Source organism: Pipra filicauda, unplaced genomic scaffold, assembly GCF_003945595.2.
Source record: "Pipra filicauda isolate LSUMZ 115617 unplaced genomic scaffold, ASM394559v2 scaffold94_size2452230_pilon, whole genome shotgun sequence".
NCBI classification, from domain to species: Eukaryota; Metazoa; Chordata; class Aves; order Passeriformes; family Pipridae; genus Pipra; species Pipra filicauda.
This window is the reverse complement of record NW_024105142.1, coordinates 232,268-249,930: the sequence shown is the minus strand read 5'-3', so window position 1 is coordinate 249,930 and position 17,663 is coordinate 232,268. Positions and strand designations below refer to the sequence as shown.

The window sequence follows — 17,663 nt, the reverse complement described above, 5'->3', positions numbered from 1 at the left end:
TTTTGTAACTTCATATTTCTCTACTACTATCCTCCTGTGTGACTGAGAATGCTGTCATATTCCTTTTTTAATAAAATTAAAGTTAATAACATTACAGGGTAGGCAGGATATATTTCTTTCTCTCAAGCAAGTCACGGAATATATGCCATTGCATTTCATTTGTATAACATTTCACATATTATTAACAGGTAATAATTTCCATTCTACAGATGGGTAAATTGAAACTCAAGGCAGTTTGCTTCATTTTCCCTAAAATGGTACAGAATTTGGTGACAGATATGAGAATAGAAACAGAGCGCTGTGATTCTCACTCTTGAACTAAAGCTTGGTTCACAAATAGAATTACTAATATTAGAAATGGAAGAAGATTATAATGTAGGGATTTGTTTAAAACAATAATTCCTTAGAAGATATATGACAAAAGTATCTTACATCTATGTCTTTCTTGATCCTCCTGCCCTTGGCTACCTGATTCTCCTACATGTACAAATGCACTTTTTTCTTTCCTCTTTTTTGTGGCCTTGATGGTTGGATTGAATGAATATTACAGACACACTGACCCAGCTGAGAAAGATAAATAATTCTTTTGCAGTATTTTTTTACACACTAGCCAATAAATATTGCCTATCTGGGTCAATGAGTTGCACCACAACGCTCCTGTGGAAAGGTTTGTGTTCCTTAAGAGCCATAAAGACAGTCAGAGCAAATACACATCTGTATATGTATATGACTGAAAAAGCCCAATAAATTCCACTTGCAGTGCCTCCCTTAAAAAGCAAGTATCTCCACCTCACAGCTGGCAGGGGAACCTCAAGAACAAATCTTCTAGTTGGTCCACTCAGAGCTAAAGGAGAAGCCAACAGGTTATTAAGAGGTCAAGCACGAGAGCTCTGGTTGTAGCACTCAGAGTTTTGTAGCCTTTTGAACTGAGACTGTATCAAAATTTGGGGTTTTTTCTTTGGTTGTGCAGCCTAATCCTCATCAAAGAAATTTGTCCCTTACATGGATCCTATCAAAACTATGAGCATGGTGAACTGTATCTCTGCAACAATCCCAACATCTGAGCCATGCTCTTCATTAAGGAGTAAAAGCCACTTGTGCAAACTGAGCATAAGGTGACTGTCATCCCAGTAGACAAATTTTACATGTGATTCCAGCTGACTCCATTAACAACACAGGTGTGCAGAGGGTAAGTAGACCTGAAGTCAGGAAAATGCATTGAAAGCTTACTGGGTGAAAATTAAAAAATGTCTGCTGTTTGTCGGTATAAAGGTAAAAAGAAAGAGAATGGAAATATAAATAGAATACGATTTTTATTTTTTCAAATGACATAAATTTTATCCTTTAGCTTAATCCTTGGGGAGTGAAAGAAAAATCACTGTACATTTAAGCAGCTTTTTGAGACCATTTTCCCACTCTCTCAGGGTCCAAACACTTTTTTTTTTTTACCATAAAAAATTATAGCACTTGTGTGGTTTGTTCTTTTAAATACTGTAATTAAGAACCTTATTTGCATGGCAGGCAAAGCTGGCAACTTTCATGTACTCAGCGTGGTGAAAATGTCAAGTTTCATGGCTTGTGACAGATTAATAGAAAAATTATTTTAAAACTCCGCAAATTATTCATAGATATTGAGTAATCATCAAAAGTTGCATTTTGTGAAGAATAAAAATAGGACAAACTGAGTGTAGCATCAATCTCTAAATTGAGTGTTGTCTCTTTTTTAAATCATTTAAATTGTAGGCTTAGCAAAATAATCTTCAGCTCAGATAAAGCAAGTTGTAAAATCTCTAAAATACTCTTTCATTGTCTTTTGCAGTGTAAATTAGGAGCAGTGTATTTAGCATGATTTTGATGCATATAGATAAAATGATTAATATAAAATTAATGATTAAGGTAAAATAATTTAAATTCCATCTTTTAGAATTGGTATCAGAGACCCATCAGACATGGACTGCTGTTGTTGGAGAGCATCCCTTTCTGGACCAGTCATTCTTTTTCTGTGACTTCACTCTTGAAATTACTCTAGTGACAGCAGCGTGTCAGCCAGAAGGCATTTCATTATTTGAACACCTGGTTGTGCCCTCTTCTCTCCCCCTGAAATGGTGCTCCATGCAGTCACTCCATGGCACTTATTCCAGGGGGAGAGAAGAGGACATGCCAAGGTGTCCAGGTACTCACCTGGTTTACGAAGGCTGTAGCTTGCAGAAGTAAACCTGAGCTGCAACCATCAAATCCAAACCCAAGTTTTGTTTCCATGTAGTTACATTTGCAGGACATGATTACTCTGAAACTGCCAATCTGTCTAATCTGGGTGGTGTATCTGGTGAGAAAAACACTAATAAATGCAAGATAGGAAATCAACCACTAACTGCAGGTAATGTCCTTCCCTTAGCAGGGATTTTACTTTTCTATCTTTAGTTCCTGGTCATCATGAGACACCAGGTATGATGGGAGTACAACTTTTGCTCTCCATGCCATGTGTTTAGTGCAGGACCACATTTCTTTAGACAGTGTTGCAAACAAACAGTTCATGCTTAGTTTATATAGGATATAAATGTAATAAATAATATGTTATTGGCTGTATGTTCTGGAACCCTGTGTGTCATTCTGCAGTTTAAGGAGCATGTTAAGAGTTTCCAGATGAGAGCTCAAAAAGCTCAGTTTGCTAAAAGAGAAAAAGACTTTTTTTTAATTGATCCCTGGCTGTGCATACATACCTGTCAATGGGAATGTCAGAATACATACAGCTGTACATCAACATTGTGCAGTTCAGGTGCAAAGTGAACCAAATCTTTGAAAAGGAAAGATATTAAAGAGTGAGAGATGTGTGCCTTTTTAGTATTAAGTTTGAGTGATGATCAATAATTCTCTACTCAGCAGTTCAGGGGTGTTATTTTGTAGCAGGTCATCACAAGATATCCTTTGCAGCTTTCCTGAATCTTAGAAGCTTAGTCAGGCACCTGCTTATGTAATATAAATAAAGTATGATGCAATGCTTCACTAAATAAATTCTGGTCAACAGTTCTGGTCCAAAATGTTGGCGAAGCCTGAATCAAGTGGTCAATTGATTTACAGCTCATCTGACTATCAGGAGAAAAAAATAGCCAGCGTACACTTCTTAATCCATTTATGTACTATACGTCAATGTTCAGCTGAAATTTTCTGCCTTTGCTTTTCTCTGTAAATCATGTTGTATAAAAAAAACTGTAGTAGAAAAATGCTGCTTTTAATTATGTGCTTTTCTCCATTAATTTGATTTGACATAAATGTGTTTATATACTTCTATATGTAACATATAACACATTTATAGCAGCAGGAACATTTTAAAATTTCCAAAATTGAGAAGGTGAAAAGAAGGCTTCATTGCAATATAAACAATGGACATAAGCTTCAAATTCCTAAACACAGAAAGAACAGAAATGTGTACACATTGCAAGTCATTAGTTCAAGCCCACCAAACGTTTCCTGAGACAATTACCTTCACTGCTATAAAATTTGCTTTGCACAGTCCTCTGGAGCGTTACTAATTGCTTTTCTTAACCTCCAGAGATTAAAGGATTTTGAAATGAACATATAGACAAGTAGAGACTTTAATTTCAAATCTAAGCTTTATTAAGGCAAGCTCTGTTTTATGAAATAGGGTCATTAAGAGAATGTTTCATGTTGGAAATATCCAATCCTAATCTCCTCATCTTCCTCCAGTCTTGAGAAATTGAACTCTGCCTGTATCTCTTAAAAATGCAGTGCCACCTCAACTCATTTCCATCTGGCATCAGCTCTATGTCTCATCTTCAAGAGTACACAGAACCATGTTGGCACTTGTTTCTCAAATCCTTTTCCACTAGGGGGTATGATAGACTGTGACTGTATCTCACAGTAAACCTTCGGTGTGATATTGTAATACTGAAGTACACACACACGAGGGAGAGGAATAGGCATGCAAAGCTTGGTACATAATTTATGGAGATTCAAATCCTGTCATTCATAAATATAATTATAACCTACGGCTTGAAAGTGATATGGACCTTGCCATATTGATCATGCTCCAGCTCTGTTTATTCAGATCATTCATTTGTTGACAGGGAAAATATAAGAAGAATGTTGTTAGTCATAAAACAATTAATGAAAGGAGATACTTCTATTTTACACAAAGAATATTCTTTGTTTCTGTGTGTGTTGTACCCTCCCACCTTCAGATGAGAAATATAAACCCAAGGGGAGGGGATATTATTAAATCAGCAATCAACCTTCAAGTCATTTTGGTATAAACACTGTAATTATTTCATCTCTAGTAAACAGAATAAAAGACAACAGCACATAAGGGTGACAATTTGCAATATGCTTTGAATGTCTTTGTTAAAAAAAGCCCTATTATGACTGAAGGCAACATTACTGAAATTTAAAAAAAAAAAAAGCAGAAGTTGTGACAGCCAACAGAGGAGGTAATTAGTCAGTAAATTTTGAATAATAAATTTAGCAGGTCATTGCAACAGACATTATATTTTATGTGGGGAGAAGTCACTGTTTATTAGCTGTGAAGCCAGGACTGCTTACCTTTATTCAAAAAATCATCCTAACAAAATGTAAGAAAAAAGTCCTTAGTGTGGTTACGATTGTATAGTCCCGATGCCTTCCAAAACTCCCAATCTTCTCTTACTTAGGTGGGTATAAGTTCATTTATATCAGAAGAGTCGACTACAAATTTGCATAGGTGCAATTGTAGTAGCATACAGCTTGGGGGAGGGATAGACAAAAAAATATTGTTTTAATCACGTTTCTATAACATTTTTAATCTCAGTTGCAGCAGCTGTGTGTCTCAGATGTAGGTTAGGTTAGCCCGGACATTGTGGTTACCTATGTGAGCGCTCTCCCCTCCCCAGCTGAGTGCTGGCTGATGTAAGCAGCCAGGAGGGATGCCTCTGCTCCCCCCAGCACCTCCCTCAGCTGTGGGAATGGTTTGTTTGCAATTCGTCAGGTCATAAACAAACGTGTGCACTTCAGCGAGCCTCTGTACTTAGAGCCTTGTAAAGACAATTGCCATTAATATTAGCGAGGCTTCAGAGGCTTTGACAGCCTCACAGAAAAGCAGTCTCATTTACTCGGCTTAAAATTCCTGGTTAGGAACTATCAGGGGTGCATTTTATACATCTTGGAACCTTTTTTCAGGCTGGTTGACCTCTTGTTAAAAAGCCTTTAAAAAATATTTTGCAGTCAAATAATTACTGGTTTTGTTTAAATGTTCTCATCCGATACATAATGAACAGTGAGGAATTCCCCAAAGGGCATCTTTTGTTATTGAAATGTTTATTTATTGAGTGCTTTTGCCAGAAGCCCCCCATGAGAAAAATCTCATTTTATGAGCTCCTGAAGCAGTCAGTTCCCAAAACATCAGGCAAAAATGCAATTTTGACCAAGTAATCTCGAGGTCTTTTATTTGCTTTTAAATAAACAGAATGCCAAGGTGCAAAAAGTTGTGACAAGAGCTACTTTATTTTTTGTACTTTGTGAATATGCCTGGTGAAGCCATGCTGGTGTGGTGCTCAGGTGATTTCTTATGTACAAGAATTCAAAGGAAAACAATATCCCGCAGAGCAACATATGAGTGGGTGTTTTAAATGATTCTGAGATTTATTCTTTCCTGGAAAATGATAGCATTAGCACAATAGCATCCCACTTGCATAAGGAATTTTTTTCCCCACCCTGTTTTTTGCTCTTTATTTCCTTGAGTAGTGAGGAGAAATGACAGTGTTTGTGGCAGCACATAAATGGGCATGACTTGGATCCTCTCGTGTTCCTGGATTATCCAGCTGGAGTCACTAGAGAATAGTGCCATGGCTGCTGAAAGGCTTCACTCCTCGGAAATCCCCGTCTCTCACTGCCTGGGCTGGGTCTCTGAAATGATCCAGTTTTAATCTATGTGACTTTAATGACGCCAAGAAGTGCAGGGCTGCGGGGAGTGGGGCAGGGGAGAACGATGGGGATGAAGTGGGGAGTGGCCAAGAAATAGAAGAAAAACTCTCAAGTAAGGGAAGGAGGGCAGGAAGCTTTTTATGTCTTTGCTGATAGAGCCAAAGTGTAACTACGTCGTGCTTGAAACTTTGTGTTCGTTCCAGGTTCTCAGCTATAATGGGCTATGCAGTGAAGATTTGAGGAGAATATCTAAAGTTTCCCCCCTCCATCTTTGTTATGCAACAGCTCTATACTGGGGTGATGCCTACTTATATTTAAAGCAGATTGCTCATTGCCCTGCAAATATCTGAGCACCCAGAGAGAAATCAGCATTTCTCTTACGTGGGCAATGCAGAAAGGGCAGTAGTTATATTCAGTGTTTGGTATCCTGAAATTCCTAGGTGGATTTTATAGTTGATTATCCCAGTATTAGTGACAGAATTGGGGAACAGCCTGGAATTTTGTAAAGCGGTTATCTCAAATAAAAAGTACTTTGCGATTGTTGAGTATTATGATCTACAATATTAATATGATGTTGAGAAATGTTTTATAATTACCTAACGTTACTAAAAGTGTTTCTTGGCCATTAGTGACTGGGCATCTAGAGTGTCCTTTAGCAGTAAAATCTCTGGGTTTTTTCTTCCCTTCTTCAAGGAGTGTTTGGAGCAAAATGATTGATTAGTGGCAGTTCCTGTTAAGTCCAGAATAAAATGTGCACAGTGCTTGCTTTGCTACTAAAAGATTAAAAGACTATTTCTTATTCTTACTGTGATTCCCTTTGTGACCTCAAAGCAAAGTCTTATGGTTAATAATAGAGATTTTTTGTGCCTGAAATGGAAAAAGTTTAGAGGTATTTCTGTCTAGGATATGTGTGATGCAATTAAGCACACTTCATTAAGTGCTCTCCATTTTATGAATGCAGAAGATGAACATATTACTAAAAAATAATTTAATACTTCATTTCAAGCCCTGCAACAAAAATATATTTCAATTTATTTCTTTTATGCAGCAATTTTTCAAATTTCATTCTCTCATAAGCCACAGCTATAGAAGGTCAAAATATGTTAATATACGAGTCCAGCCAAGAGTTCACCTTATAAGTAGGGTTTTTCCTCATAGTATAAGTGTAATTCTTTTCACTGATAATCTGAATAATAAAAACATAGAAACTTGCATAATACATAATATGTAAGTAAACTTTTATAAAATAGGGCCAATTTTTGTTCTCCTTGAGCACCTACACCCTTCTCCTCTGTAAATTCTTACATTAATATTTCCATAGTCTCTTGTTACCCACAATTTTTTTTCAGAACTATATTTACCATGTGTTTATATGTATTTTTTATATTTTTCATGGATAAGTATTTTAATGTAGTTTTGAGGACATCCAAACTGAAATTTCTTCATTCTTTTCATTAGATGTGTACGTGAATTGTATATTTTTTGGGATGGATGGAGAATGAATGCAACATTACTTATATGGATTTATTTTTCTTTACAAGTGCACAATGATATTTTTTTGTGAAACCCTGAGTACTTTATTCTGCCTCTCTTCATCTGGCTAGCCAGTACCTTCCTCTGTAAAGGTCTTGTAGGTTTTAGTGCTGTAAAGGACCATCAGAAAGGTCCCTGCAGAGTCAAATCATTTCCCCTCATAAGTTATTCAAAGAGGTGATTACTTCTGTTGTTAAAAGATAAATACTTTGCGGTATCTTTCTGATCAAGATCGGCTCTTGGATCAGATACGTTCAAAATCTTTTCCCCGCATGTGTTCCTGCAGAATATGATCAAGATAAATATTCTGAGTTTCTATATTGTCCCTCTGACTTGCGGTTGTGACAACAGGACTAAGCTTGTGTTGATGTTAAGCAAATAAAATGTAAAACTACCTGTAATCTTCTTTGGATGCTGAATTCCAGTGATGGTCTGTGCTGTACTTGGGTGAATAACAATTCCAGTGCCTCCATTTTGCCACCTTCTTAATGAGAATACTATTTACAGGAGTGTTCTGAAGTTTAGTTAATGTTGTTGGAATTCTTTCAAACAGGCACAAGATACACACAAGAAACCACAAGAGGTATAAAAATGTATGCAAATGTAGCTAATGAAGCAAAAGGAAGAGGGCTAAATGGTGTCTTAATAGGTTCTCTTTAAAAACCTATTTTGATAAGGAATATTATGCCATGTCTCTTGATCATGAATCTTACATTTTTTAATAATCTCTTTCAGTGTGCTGGGACCAGCTGTGACCTTCAGAGTGCACTCAAACCTCCAAAACATTTCAACTGCAGATGTTGCCAAAGAAGCAGGTAAGTCCTTGTCCTCCACTCCCAAACTGTGACCACCCACACGTCTGTTTAGCAGTCAGTGGCACTACAAACAGCACAGGCACATCCTATTCTCCCAGACTGACATTTAAAGAGAGAGACAGTTCAGAGGTGAGTGGCACATGGAAAATTGAATCTTAACATCTCTGAGTCAATTAAAACTGTTTGAGACTTCCTTGTTTGTCAAGAAAATGAGTTAGAGACTTGTAGTCAAGTTCCAGAATGGCGAAAAACTCTTCAGTGTTGTCATGAGCTCATAAAAACAGATTAGTCATCTAATCTAGGATGTAATGCCTTCACTTTTCTGATACTTTTTTTTTTTCAGGGAAAAAAATGTTATTACATCTTAGTTTCTGGATTTAAAAAATGGTAGAAATATGTCTTTATTGGTGTGCTGTTTAAACAATTTCAATGACAAGATAATCTTGGGAAAAAAGGTTGCATTTCTAGAATTAAGCTGCTTCCTGTTGGCTCCTTGTCAGTTTGGCTGTTATGGAGTTTTGAGTGCAAGAAATAATTTCTGCAAAGTAACTGAATTGATAACTGATTTGTTTCCAAATTACTCAGTTGGTAGGTTTTAAAAATCAGAAGTAAACAAGTTGCTTGAAAATAGAAGCAGAAAAAGTTCATTTAAATAAATACCAGGAGCCACAAGCTGTCCATTAACTTCTACTTTTGCTTCACCATGGATGAATTAAATTATAGAAAGAACTGGGGTAGCTCCCATGCCAGAATATTCCTTTTCAGGAACAGTCTTGTTAGCTGGTAATTAGAGAATAGCAAATGGGATATAATTTTTCTTAAAAGAGTTTAATATGTTAAAAAACCCTAGATGTGTACTGTCAAAAATAAGAAATTAAAAGAAAGTAAGTATTGAATTATGTGTCTCCTGAACGTATAATATCTTCCTGGGAAAAATTAATATGCCTTTTTTTTAGCAATGCCCTTCCTGTCTTATAAACCTGTTCAACCTCTCTGAAGGGATCAACAAATATGATGCTGTTGGTAGATCCTGCCTAGATTGCCAATGGCTTTTGACAAGGTCTTCCTGTAAGTTTCTAAGGAAACTAATAGTTTCTTACAATATGGAATATGAAAAACAAAATGGTGAATCAGTAACTGGTTAAGAAGCAGGAAACAGATTAGAAATAAAATATTAGTTTTCTAAAAGGCTAGATATAGGGGGAAAAAGTGGAAGGGTCTCTGTTGGGACTGTGAACAGGATGATGAGAAATCCCACTAATAATACTGAATTATTCACAGTTTTAAAGGTGAAACTTGATCTTAGAAATGTATAAAACCCTTACCAGACTGAGTAAATGGATTCAAAATGGTAGAAGAAATTAAATGTAAATTACTGTTAAAAAATTTTCATATGGAGAAAAAATAGCTTTACATGCAAACTTATATGTGTAAACAGTAATACAGTTAGTGTAGTAATAGGTAATTTGATGGAAATGACAATTCAGTCTCCATTATCAGTTGAACAAGGAAAGTGTTTTTAAGAATTATTTGGAAAGGAATAGAAAACACAACAATACTGTTTACTCTTGCATAAATCTGTCCTTTGCCTGTATTTAAATACAACATGTAGTTCTGCTTCTCATACCTCAGAGAGATTGGAAATTCTGGTTGAAATGGAAATATTCAGAGAAAGGCAGAAGGCATGACTGTAAGTATGGAATATCTTCCATATATCAAGTGGTGCAGTAAGGCAGGAATCTTTATTTTGGAAAAAAAAAAAGATGAGTAAGGTATGGGAAAGGTCTGTCAATTCCAGAACGGCACAGTGAGTGTGCACAAGACTGTGCAACTGCTCTTGCAATGCATGAAAGGTAAAACTGGCAGAGAGCAGGTTCAAAATGAAGCAGAATGCAATTTATATCTTTGCCAGTTGAGAATAATGAAGCTTACATGTGTTCAAAAATTTACAGGCAAGCAAGGTAATGGAATAGACATCCACTGAAATTTAGCAAGTCTGTGGAAACATTGCCAAGCCCAGGAGGTTCCTGATGCGCCTTGGCCTGTTCCTAACGAGCTATTCTGAAGTGTATAAATGTTGTGACTTATTTCAGCAAAAGTCAAGAAGTAACATTCTTTTCTTACCACTGGGATCAAAGTAGTTATTTTCAACTTTCTTAACTTAAATACTGATGGCAAAGTTAGGAAAGTTCTGGGGACAAAAAATGCCACCCCAGAGAAAGGGCGACAAAGGTGACGAAGGATCCGGAATGTAAATTCTCTGAGGGGAGGCTGAGGGAGCTGAGATTGTTCAGGGAAGACTTTATCACTCTCTACAACTACCTGAAAGGATTTTGTGGCAGTGGGGGTGTCAGCCTCTTCTTCCAGGCAACCAGTGAAGGACAAGGGGAAATGGACTCAAGTTATGGCAAGGGAGGTTCAGGTTGGATATCAGGAAAAATGTCACTGAAAGGCTGGTTAAGCATTGGAACAGGTTGCTTAGGGAAGTAGTGGAGTCATCAAACTTGGAAGTGTTCGAAAACTAACAGACACAGCATTTTGAGATGTGGTTTAGTGGGCATGATGGTATTTGGTTAAAGGTTAGACTTAATGATCTTGGAGGTCTTTTGCAATGAATGTGGTTTTATGATTCTATGAATTTCTACAGATTCAAGAATTAAAATTAATATTTTATATTTTAATTTTATATACTCTATATATTCATATCCCAGGCATTTTCTAACTTCTGTTTGCTTAGCAAATTAGAATTTTCAGTTTTGATGGCTGCAGGAAGAAGTTTGTAGGAGTCTGACATGAGCTCCTCCTGGTATGTCAACATGGCCATAGTATTGTTATAACTAAACCTTGTGTTACATTTTACATAAAAAGTTTAAGCACACTTCTTACTTTCAGATCTCTAAATAGAAAAATATATTCACTTAAAAAATCAACAGCAATATATACTTATATAAGAAGTTTTTTCAGGCTCCAGTTGTAATTATAATTTTTTAAAGTCAACAGTGTCTTGAACAAAAGCACTCCAAATACTTAATTTACCAAGGGAAACGAAAACAGAATAAACCAATGATACTTCCAAGGTAGGCACAGGTAAATGCATTACTCCATGCAGTTAGGTAACTTGACATCCATCCGGGAACTCTGATAGCAGATCTTTTTTACAGAAAATAAGTAGACCAAACGGACAGAAGAATTTCACTGTCTGAAATTTTAATTTCACATCCTTAGAAATTAAAAGAATTTTGAAGTTGAGGTAATCAGATACCATAATAATTATAGGAATGTAAATTATCCATATTTGCAAAAAGGAATCTATTTGTGCAGATGTGATGCACGTGCAAGTCTCACTGATAGCCACAGGAACAGTTTCTGTGCAGCAGTTTGATCTTGTTGTTCATGCAGCATATATCTTTGTAACCAAAAGGGATAAACTTCCTATTTTCCTTACACTATTTAGGTTTGACAATATGGAGTTTGACAATATGCAAGTTAGAGAAGACATGGGACTCCTTAACAACTATTCAAATACATGAATTACTTAGAATATTTACTAAATAACAGAGATATGGAAGGATGACAACAAAAAAAAGTTTCCTATGTTTTCCTGGAGTTTGAGGTTCATTTTTGTTAGTGTACACAAGGCCTTGCTTGAGGCAAAATAAACTCTAAAATCCTTTAGCCATATCTTTGCTGATAAAACTTTTTTTCCCAGTAATCCACAGTTCCAATTCTGTGTAAATGTTTTGATTACTTTTTCTTTGCAGTTTCTAGGGCTACATAATTATATGGGGAAGCTGACAACAGAGTAATTTAAAATTGTGAATAGCTTGCTTTCTCACATTAACAATACCTTTATTTGCAGTTTGACAACAGAGCAGGACAGCCAACATTTTGCCAGTTTCACACACTTTGACGTTCACAAAATAGAACACATCTTGCATCAAGTAGCTGTCTTTTGGCCTAATTCTGTTTAATAAGTCAGGTTCAACGGTGCAGTGTAATTTCATCTCAGTGTTTTGAAGAAATAAACTTTCTCAAGACACAGATGACCTGCTCTAGAAGTAATTACACTTGGCACATGAAATCATGTAGACAAACAAATGTTTCAGTTTAAGAGTCAGGAGAAATATAGCAGAGAACAATTATCAGTAAGATAACTCTATATAAAATCGTAATATATTTGGTACAGAAATAAGCAATGAAGTTGCTTTACAGGTACTGCAGAATCCCACCATTTATGCAAATATTTGTATAGTAACAGTGATAATTAGAAAAGCAGAAATTTCTAAAGTTTCCAAGCAAAGAATTTTGGCATCAGATGCCTGTAATGATATATTGCCCACATGAAACAGAGATGTAGGAGAGAAGTTTTGGGTACAGACACTCAGCATTGCTGAATTTAAATAAAAGCATTTGCTTGTATGCAGCTGCAGCCTTTTGCTGTTAGAGTTATGCTTGCATTTTTATTTTTTATTTGTATTGTATTGAAATGCAACCTTTCTAAGTGTTATAAAAAATGGCAACTAGAAAGCAAAGGGCTGTAGGCATAGTGCAGGCATTGGTGATGGGGACAGACAGCACAGCAAAAGGCAATGCATAACCAGATATTAGGGAATTAACAGGTCTTGTGTTCAGGTTCTTGTGTCTTAGATATATTGTGATATACACCAGTATGGAAAGTCATAAATTTTGATTTAGGATTTTTTATATATACATATATATGTGTGTGTATACATATATATATATGAACATTAAGAAAAGTTTTCAATGTTTTTTTGATTCCTCTAACTTATAACCAAGCTATTGGTTTGATTTTGGTTTGAGGTTTGTTTTTTGTTTGTTGGGGCTTTTTTTTTTTAATTTTTCTGTTGCCTGCTGGTAAAATTCACATTTTCACACCATGCATGGTCTGATAGAGACTATTATCCTGACTTAGAGAGGAGGGTGTTGAATCATGGAATCTTCCTGTCTAAAAGTCATTTCTCTGCCTGCTGTTTAATTCTGAAAAAAAAATGTTACAAAATGTTACACAAATGCAAAAATACCATATTGTTGTTCAAATTTTACTGTATATCAAGCTAATTTGATAAAGATACCACCTCAAAGTTATTGGAATAGATTAAAAAAACCACATATAGAATTCCCCAGCAGGTCTAAATTGCTGTAAATGATTAAGTTTGTAAACTTACAGATTTTGAGATTTAACATCTACAAGTTTTGGTTACGTCCCAGCTGAGGTGAAATATCCGTGGCAGCAAATATGTAATAAAACTTTTTGACATTGAACCTGAATATTTTTGCCAAAATTGGCAGCTCCAAACAGACAACACGTCTTCCTTAGCTTTTAGCATTGAACGGTCCTTTTGGGATGAAAAGAGCACTTCAAAACCCTTAGAGATAACTTACCCTGTGGAGTGATTTAAGCTGATGGTGTCTTATTGGTTTGGAGTGGTCCAAGATGTCATAGTCCTGATCTTATTTAAGATGACTAAATGGTCTATCTATTCATGACCCTGGATTCAGTTGGTATAGGAGGTATTTATGCCGTATTCTGCCTCCGATATGTTTCTTTTGCTTGGCAGGTCTGAGTTGTATTTGTATGAGCCAAACCTTACTCTTCTAAATATCTAGGATTAAGTACCTAAATAATTGGTTTAATTGCAAAGGCTCTTCGTTCCCATCACACTCTACAAACCTTTAATGACCTTGGATAGTTAGCTTGCTTGAATCCAGAATTTTCTGATGACCATGACATTTAACTTCAAAGCCATGTCAGACAATGAAACAATCTACCTGCATTAAAAAAACTATCCCAGGTTCTTCTTAAACTTGAAAATACTGGTAAGGAACCTGCCTCACACAGTCACTGCAGAAATCTCTTAATTGTCCCATTTCTTGAGCATATTAGGCAAAATTGTAGTTTTGACACACATCCAACCTGGCCCCTGTTAAAAAGGGCTGAGGCTCTGACGTGAACATATTTTGATTTCCTACTAAATTTTGTGCTAAAAATAGGCATCATAAATATATTTCAAAGGACTCAACCATGAAGGTACAAATGATCGGTTAAAATCATTTTGTGGCTGTTTGCAGAAATTATTTTATAAGCCTTCAGTATAATTCAAATATACTTTTCAACTTTTAATGAATAAGATTTAAGTTCAAAATATTGCAAATTATTTACATGACTTTTATATTGATTCTAGTCATGTAATGCAGTCCTCATTGGTCAGAGGGGGTTAGCTTTCCAGTATGCTGCATAATAGAAGTATAATAAAAAGCACATTTATAGAATACCTCTGTAAATCTTGAACACCTCTTAATTTCATTGTCTGAAATTTGATAAAACAAGGCACAGAGAGAAGATCATTTACTCAATGTCAGAGAGTCAACAGATGAGGATCTGGTTCACTACTGAAATTCACTGTTAATTTCTAGGAATGTTGCAGAGCTGCACTCTGCTCTCAGCCAACAGGTATTGAGCATAACAGCGTTGTTGACAAAAATGTGATAGCTCAATATTATTATCCATTATGAGCAAGAAAAGTTTTCTAGGAAGGTTCTCAGGAGAACAAGAGAGAGCGAATTGTCTTCAGATTTATCTTCACATAACATAATTTTGGATCTCCCTATAATAAAGCTACATGTGATATCTGTATGTAAAGAATGTATAAACGTAGAGAAAGGAGACTGGGAGAAGGGACCACAGTACAACGAGGAATGAATCATCAACTGCAAGAGTAAGACTATACAAAGTTTTATTTAGTTATACATGTATTGAGTTAAAAGCATAGATAGAAAGAATGGATATTTTCATGTCTGAAAAAGTCACGGTTTCACAGAGGAATTTGGACAAAACCTGGGAAATATCATTTAATGCAGTAAGTTCAGAATGCTCTGATTTTCCCTCTCTAATTTCAGCTTGTGATTAAACACTGTCTGGCTTTTGATCCTTTTTAGACCAGTGTTGGTTAATTGTTAAAAGTTCTTTGCATTATATATTTAACTCAAATAAATGTAACCTAGGAATTTGTTATTCTTTGTACTGCTTCTCTTGCTGACATAATGAAATTTGACAATGCTTTTTTGTCTTGGTTTGGTAATAGCAACACCCACCTTCTCTTTTATGGTGACCATCAGTGCAGGAGATATGAATTCTGTATCAGGAAACTTCAATTTCTGGATAAAAAGTCTTCCTCTTCTCTAAAAAGGTCTTTCTAAATCATTATAATGAGCCTTTGTTGTCTTGTCGACTTTTGGCACAGTTTTGCAAGTCTTGTGAGAAGTCTCAGCAAGATGAACTCTGTTGCTTCAGTCACCAACAAGTCCATGCTGGCAAATTGTCTTGTTCTCCTTTTTCTGCCCCACAACTGCAAGCAATGCTGGTTGTTTTGAAAGTTTTCATTGCCCAGTCATTGTCAGATCATAATTCATCTGTGATGAAGTGAAGAGAACAAGAGTAAAGTCTTCAGCTGAATTCCTTCCCTCTACCTCGATTTTTGTAGACCATGCAATTAGCTGTTTACTCTCTGAGATGTAACAAAGAATGTGTCTATGAATAATCTGAAGTTCATCTTTGAAGAGAACTGACAGCTTCTGTGTCAGAAACTTTGAGCAATGTAGTCAGGAGGCTGTGGGGCTCATCTGATTTCACTTGCCATCACCCTGGTTTAAGTAGGATTACAATTCCTTCCTCTATAATATGAAACATAAAGATTTGACAGCTCTTTTTCTGTTACTACCTCTCTTAAGTCTTTTGGTGCCAATCCTGATTTCTTCTGCTCAAGCCTCCTTAGTTCACATTGTCCTTTTTCACCTCTTGACCCCTCTGTAGTGGATCAATTTCCTTTCACCCATTGCATCATCAAATCCATCTGAATTATTTTCCTCAAATCCTTCTATTGTTGAATAATGGATGTCATTATATATTTGAAGATTATTCAGAACCTGAACTGCCTCTGCAGTACCAAATGTCTGATGCAATGACTAATGAGTTTTCAAGACGGTATTTCTTTCCCACCTTGTTCTTCTGTTGAAAAATAGAACAAGTGACGGTTGCTACCTTTCAGTAAATGTGCCTGCATCTAAAGAATATTAAGAATCTTTGGTTATGACTCTTCTCCAATGACTTCCTTCTAATTATCATATTCATTGCTGTGATTAGTAAGGATGGATTTTTTTAACATACACCCTCTCCTCTAAGACTAACTGTGAGGTATATAATTTTAGAAAGAAATATTGTTTCTTTAAAACAATTTTTGGTTTTAACAAAAAACTTTAGAACTTTCTTCTTTTCAGTTTATAAAGTGATGTGATCTATTCCAGCATAAACCTCTAAATCCATCTGCTTAACTATTGGGAATTATAAAGCTCATTAATCATTTTATAGAATTGGGGAGAAAAACAAGAGCTAAGTAGCATAATGTAGTTAATGTTCTTTAATTTAAAGCAGTGATGATTTATGTCATTGTATTCTGATGCTTCTTCTTAACACCCATTCATAAAAAACCATCAAATTGGTATTAAACTAAAATAAAGAGAAACACACCATTGGTGTAGTATAGATATTAGAATATTTTGAAATACAATAATTGGTGCCTGAACCAGACAGTTATGCCAAAGGTTCACTGGAAATACCAGAATTGAAGCCTAGATTGAAACTTGTTAGGTGTTTTTTTCTGAAATCCATAAGCAGGCCTATGGAGACTGGTAAAAATAAATTCTCTATTAAAGTAATTTAAATCATGGTTTTAGAGCTTAATAGATATTTTAAAGTTGATTTTTTTGAAGAGCCCTCTAGTAATATAACTAAATGCATTTTAATAGTGAGAGTAGAATTCATCTAAACCAATTGCAGCTTCTAAATGTTAGGTATTATTCAAAATTAGTTGTCTAGATTGCCTCTACTTCAAAGAAAAAAGATAGATTGTATGAATTGGCACTTATCATAAACGGCTAAAGGTTTGGGAGAGAACTCATCATTAATATCCACAGAATCATATAAACATTGCTGATGTCTATATCAGTCTATAGGACTGCCACACATAGGTACTGTGTGTAAATCCAGGGAGATGGGTTGAAGTCAGGACTGTAGAATTTAGTACAGTGGAAAGGTTTCAGGATCTTCCTGTAGCTGCTGCTTGGTAACATGTTCAAAAATGTTTTTAGGGTTGGACTCGATGATCCTTAAGGGGCCCTTCCAACTCAGCATATTCTGTGATTCTGTGATTCTATTGATAGATCTTTTAAAGTCTTCTGGTGCAAATCCTGATTTCTTCTACTTAAGTGTCCTTCATCCACATTTTCCTTTGCTAACATATTCAAAGACCTTTCAAATTCAAAATTAATTTAATATTGAGTAAAAATGCAAAGATTTCAATTTTGCTAATTACCATGTGTAATGCT

At 35.6% G+C, this 17,663-nt stretch overlaps 1 protein-coding gene across 1 annotated transcript in view; it reads left to right on the top strand.

Moving 5' to 3' along the window:
• Nucleotides 1-17,663, top strand: part of LOC113987717 (receptor-type tyrosine-protein phosphatase N2-like) — a 338,497-nt gene that overhangs the window by 211,292 nt on the left and 109,542 nt on the right. The window contains exon 11 of the mRNA XM_027720726.2: nucleotides 8,182-8,261. Within this exon, the coding sequence (XP_027576527.2) occupies nucleotides 8,182-8,261 (80 nt within the window). The remainder of the gene's footprint in view (nucleotides 1-8,181; nucleotides 8,262-17,663) is intronic.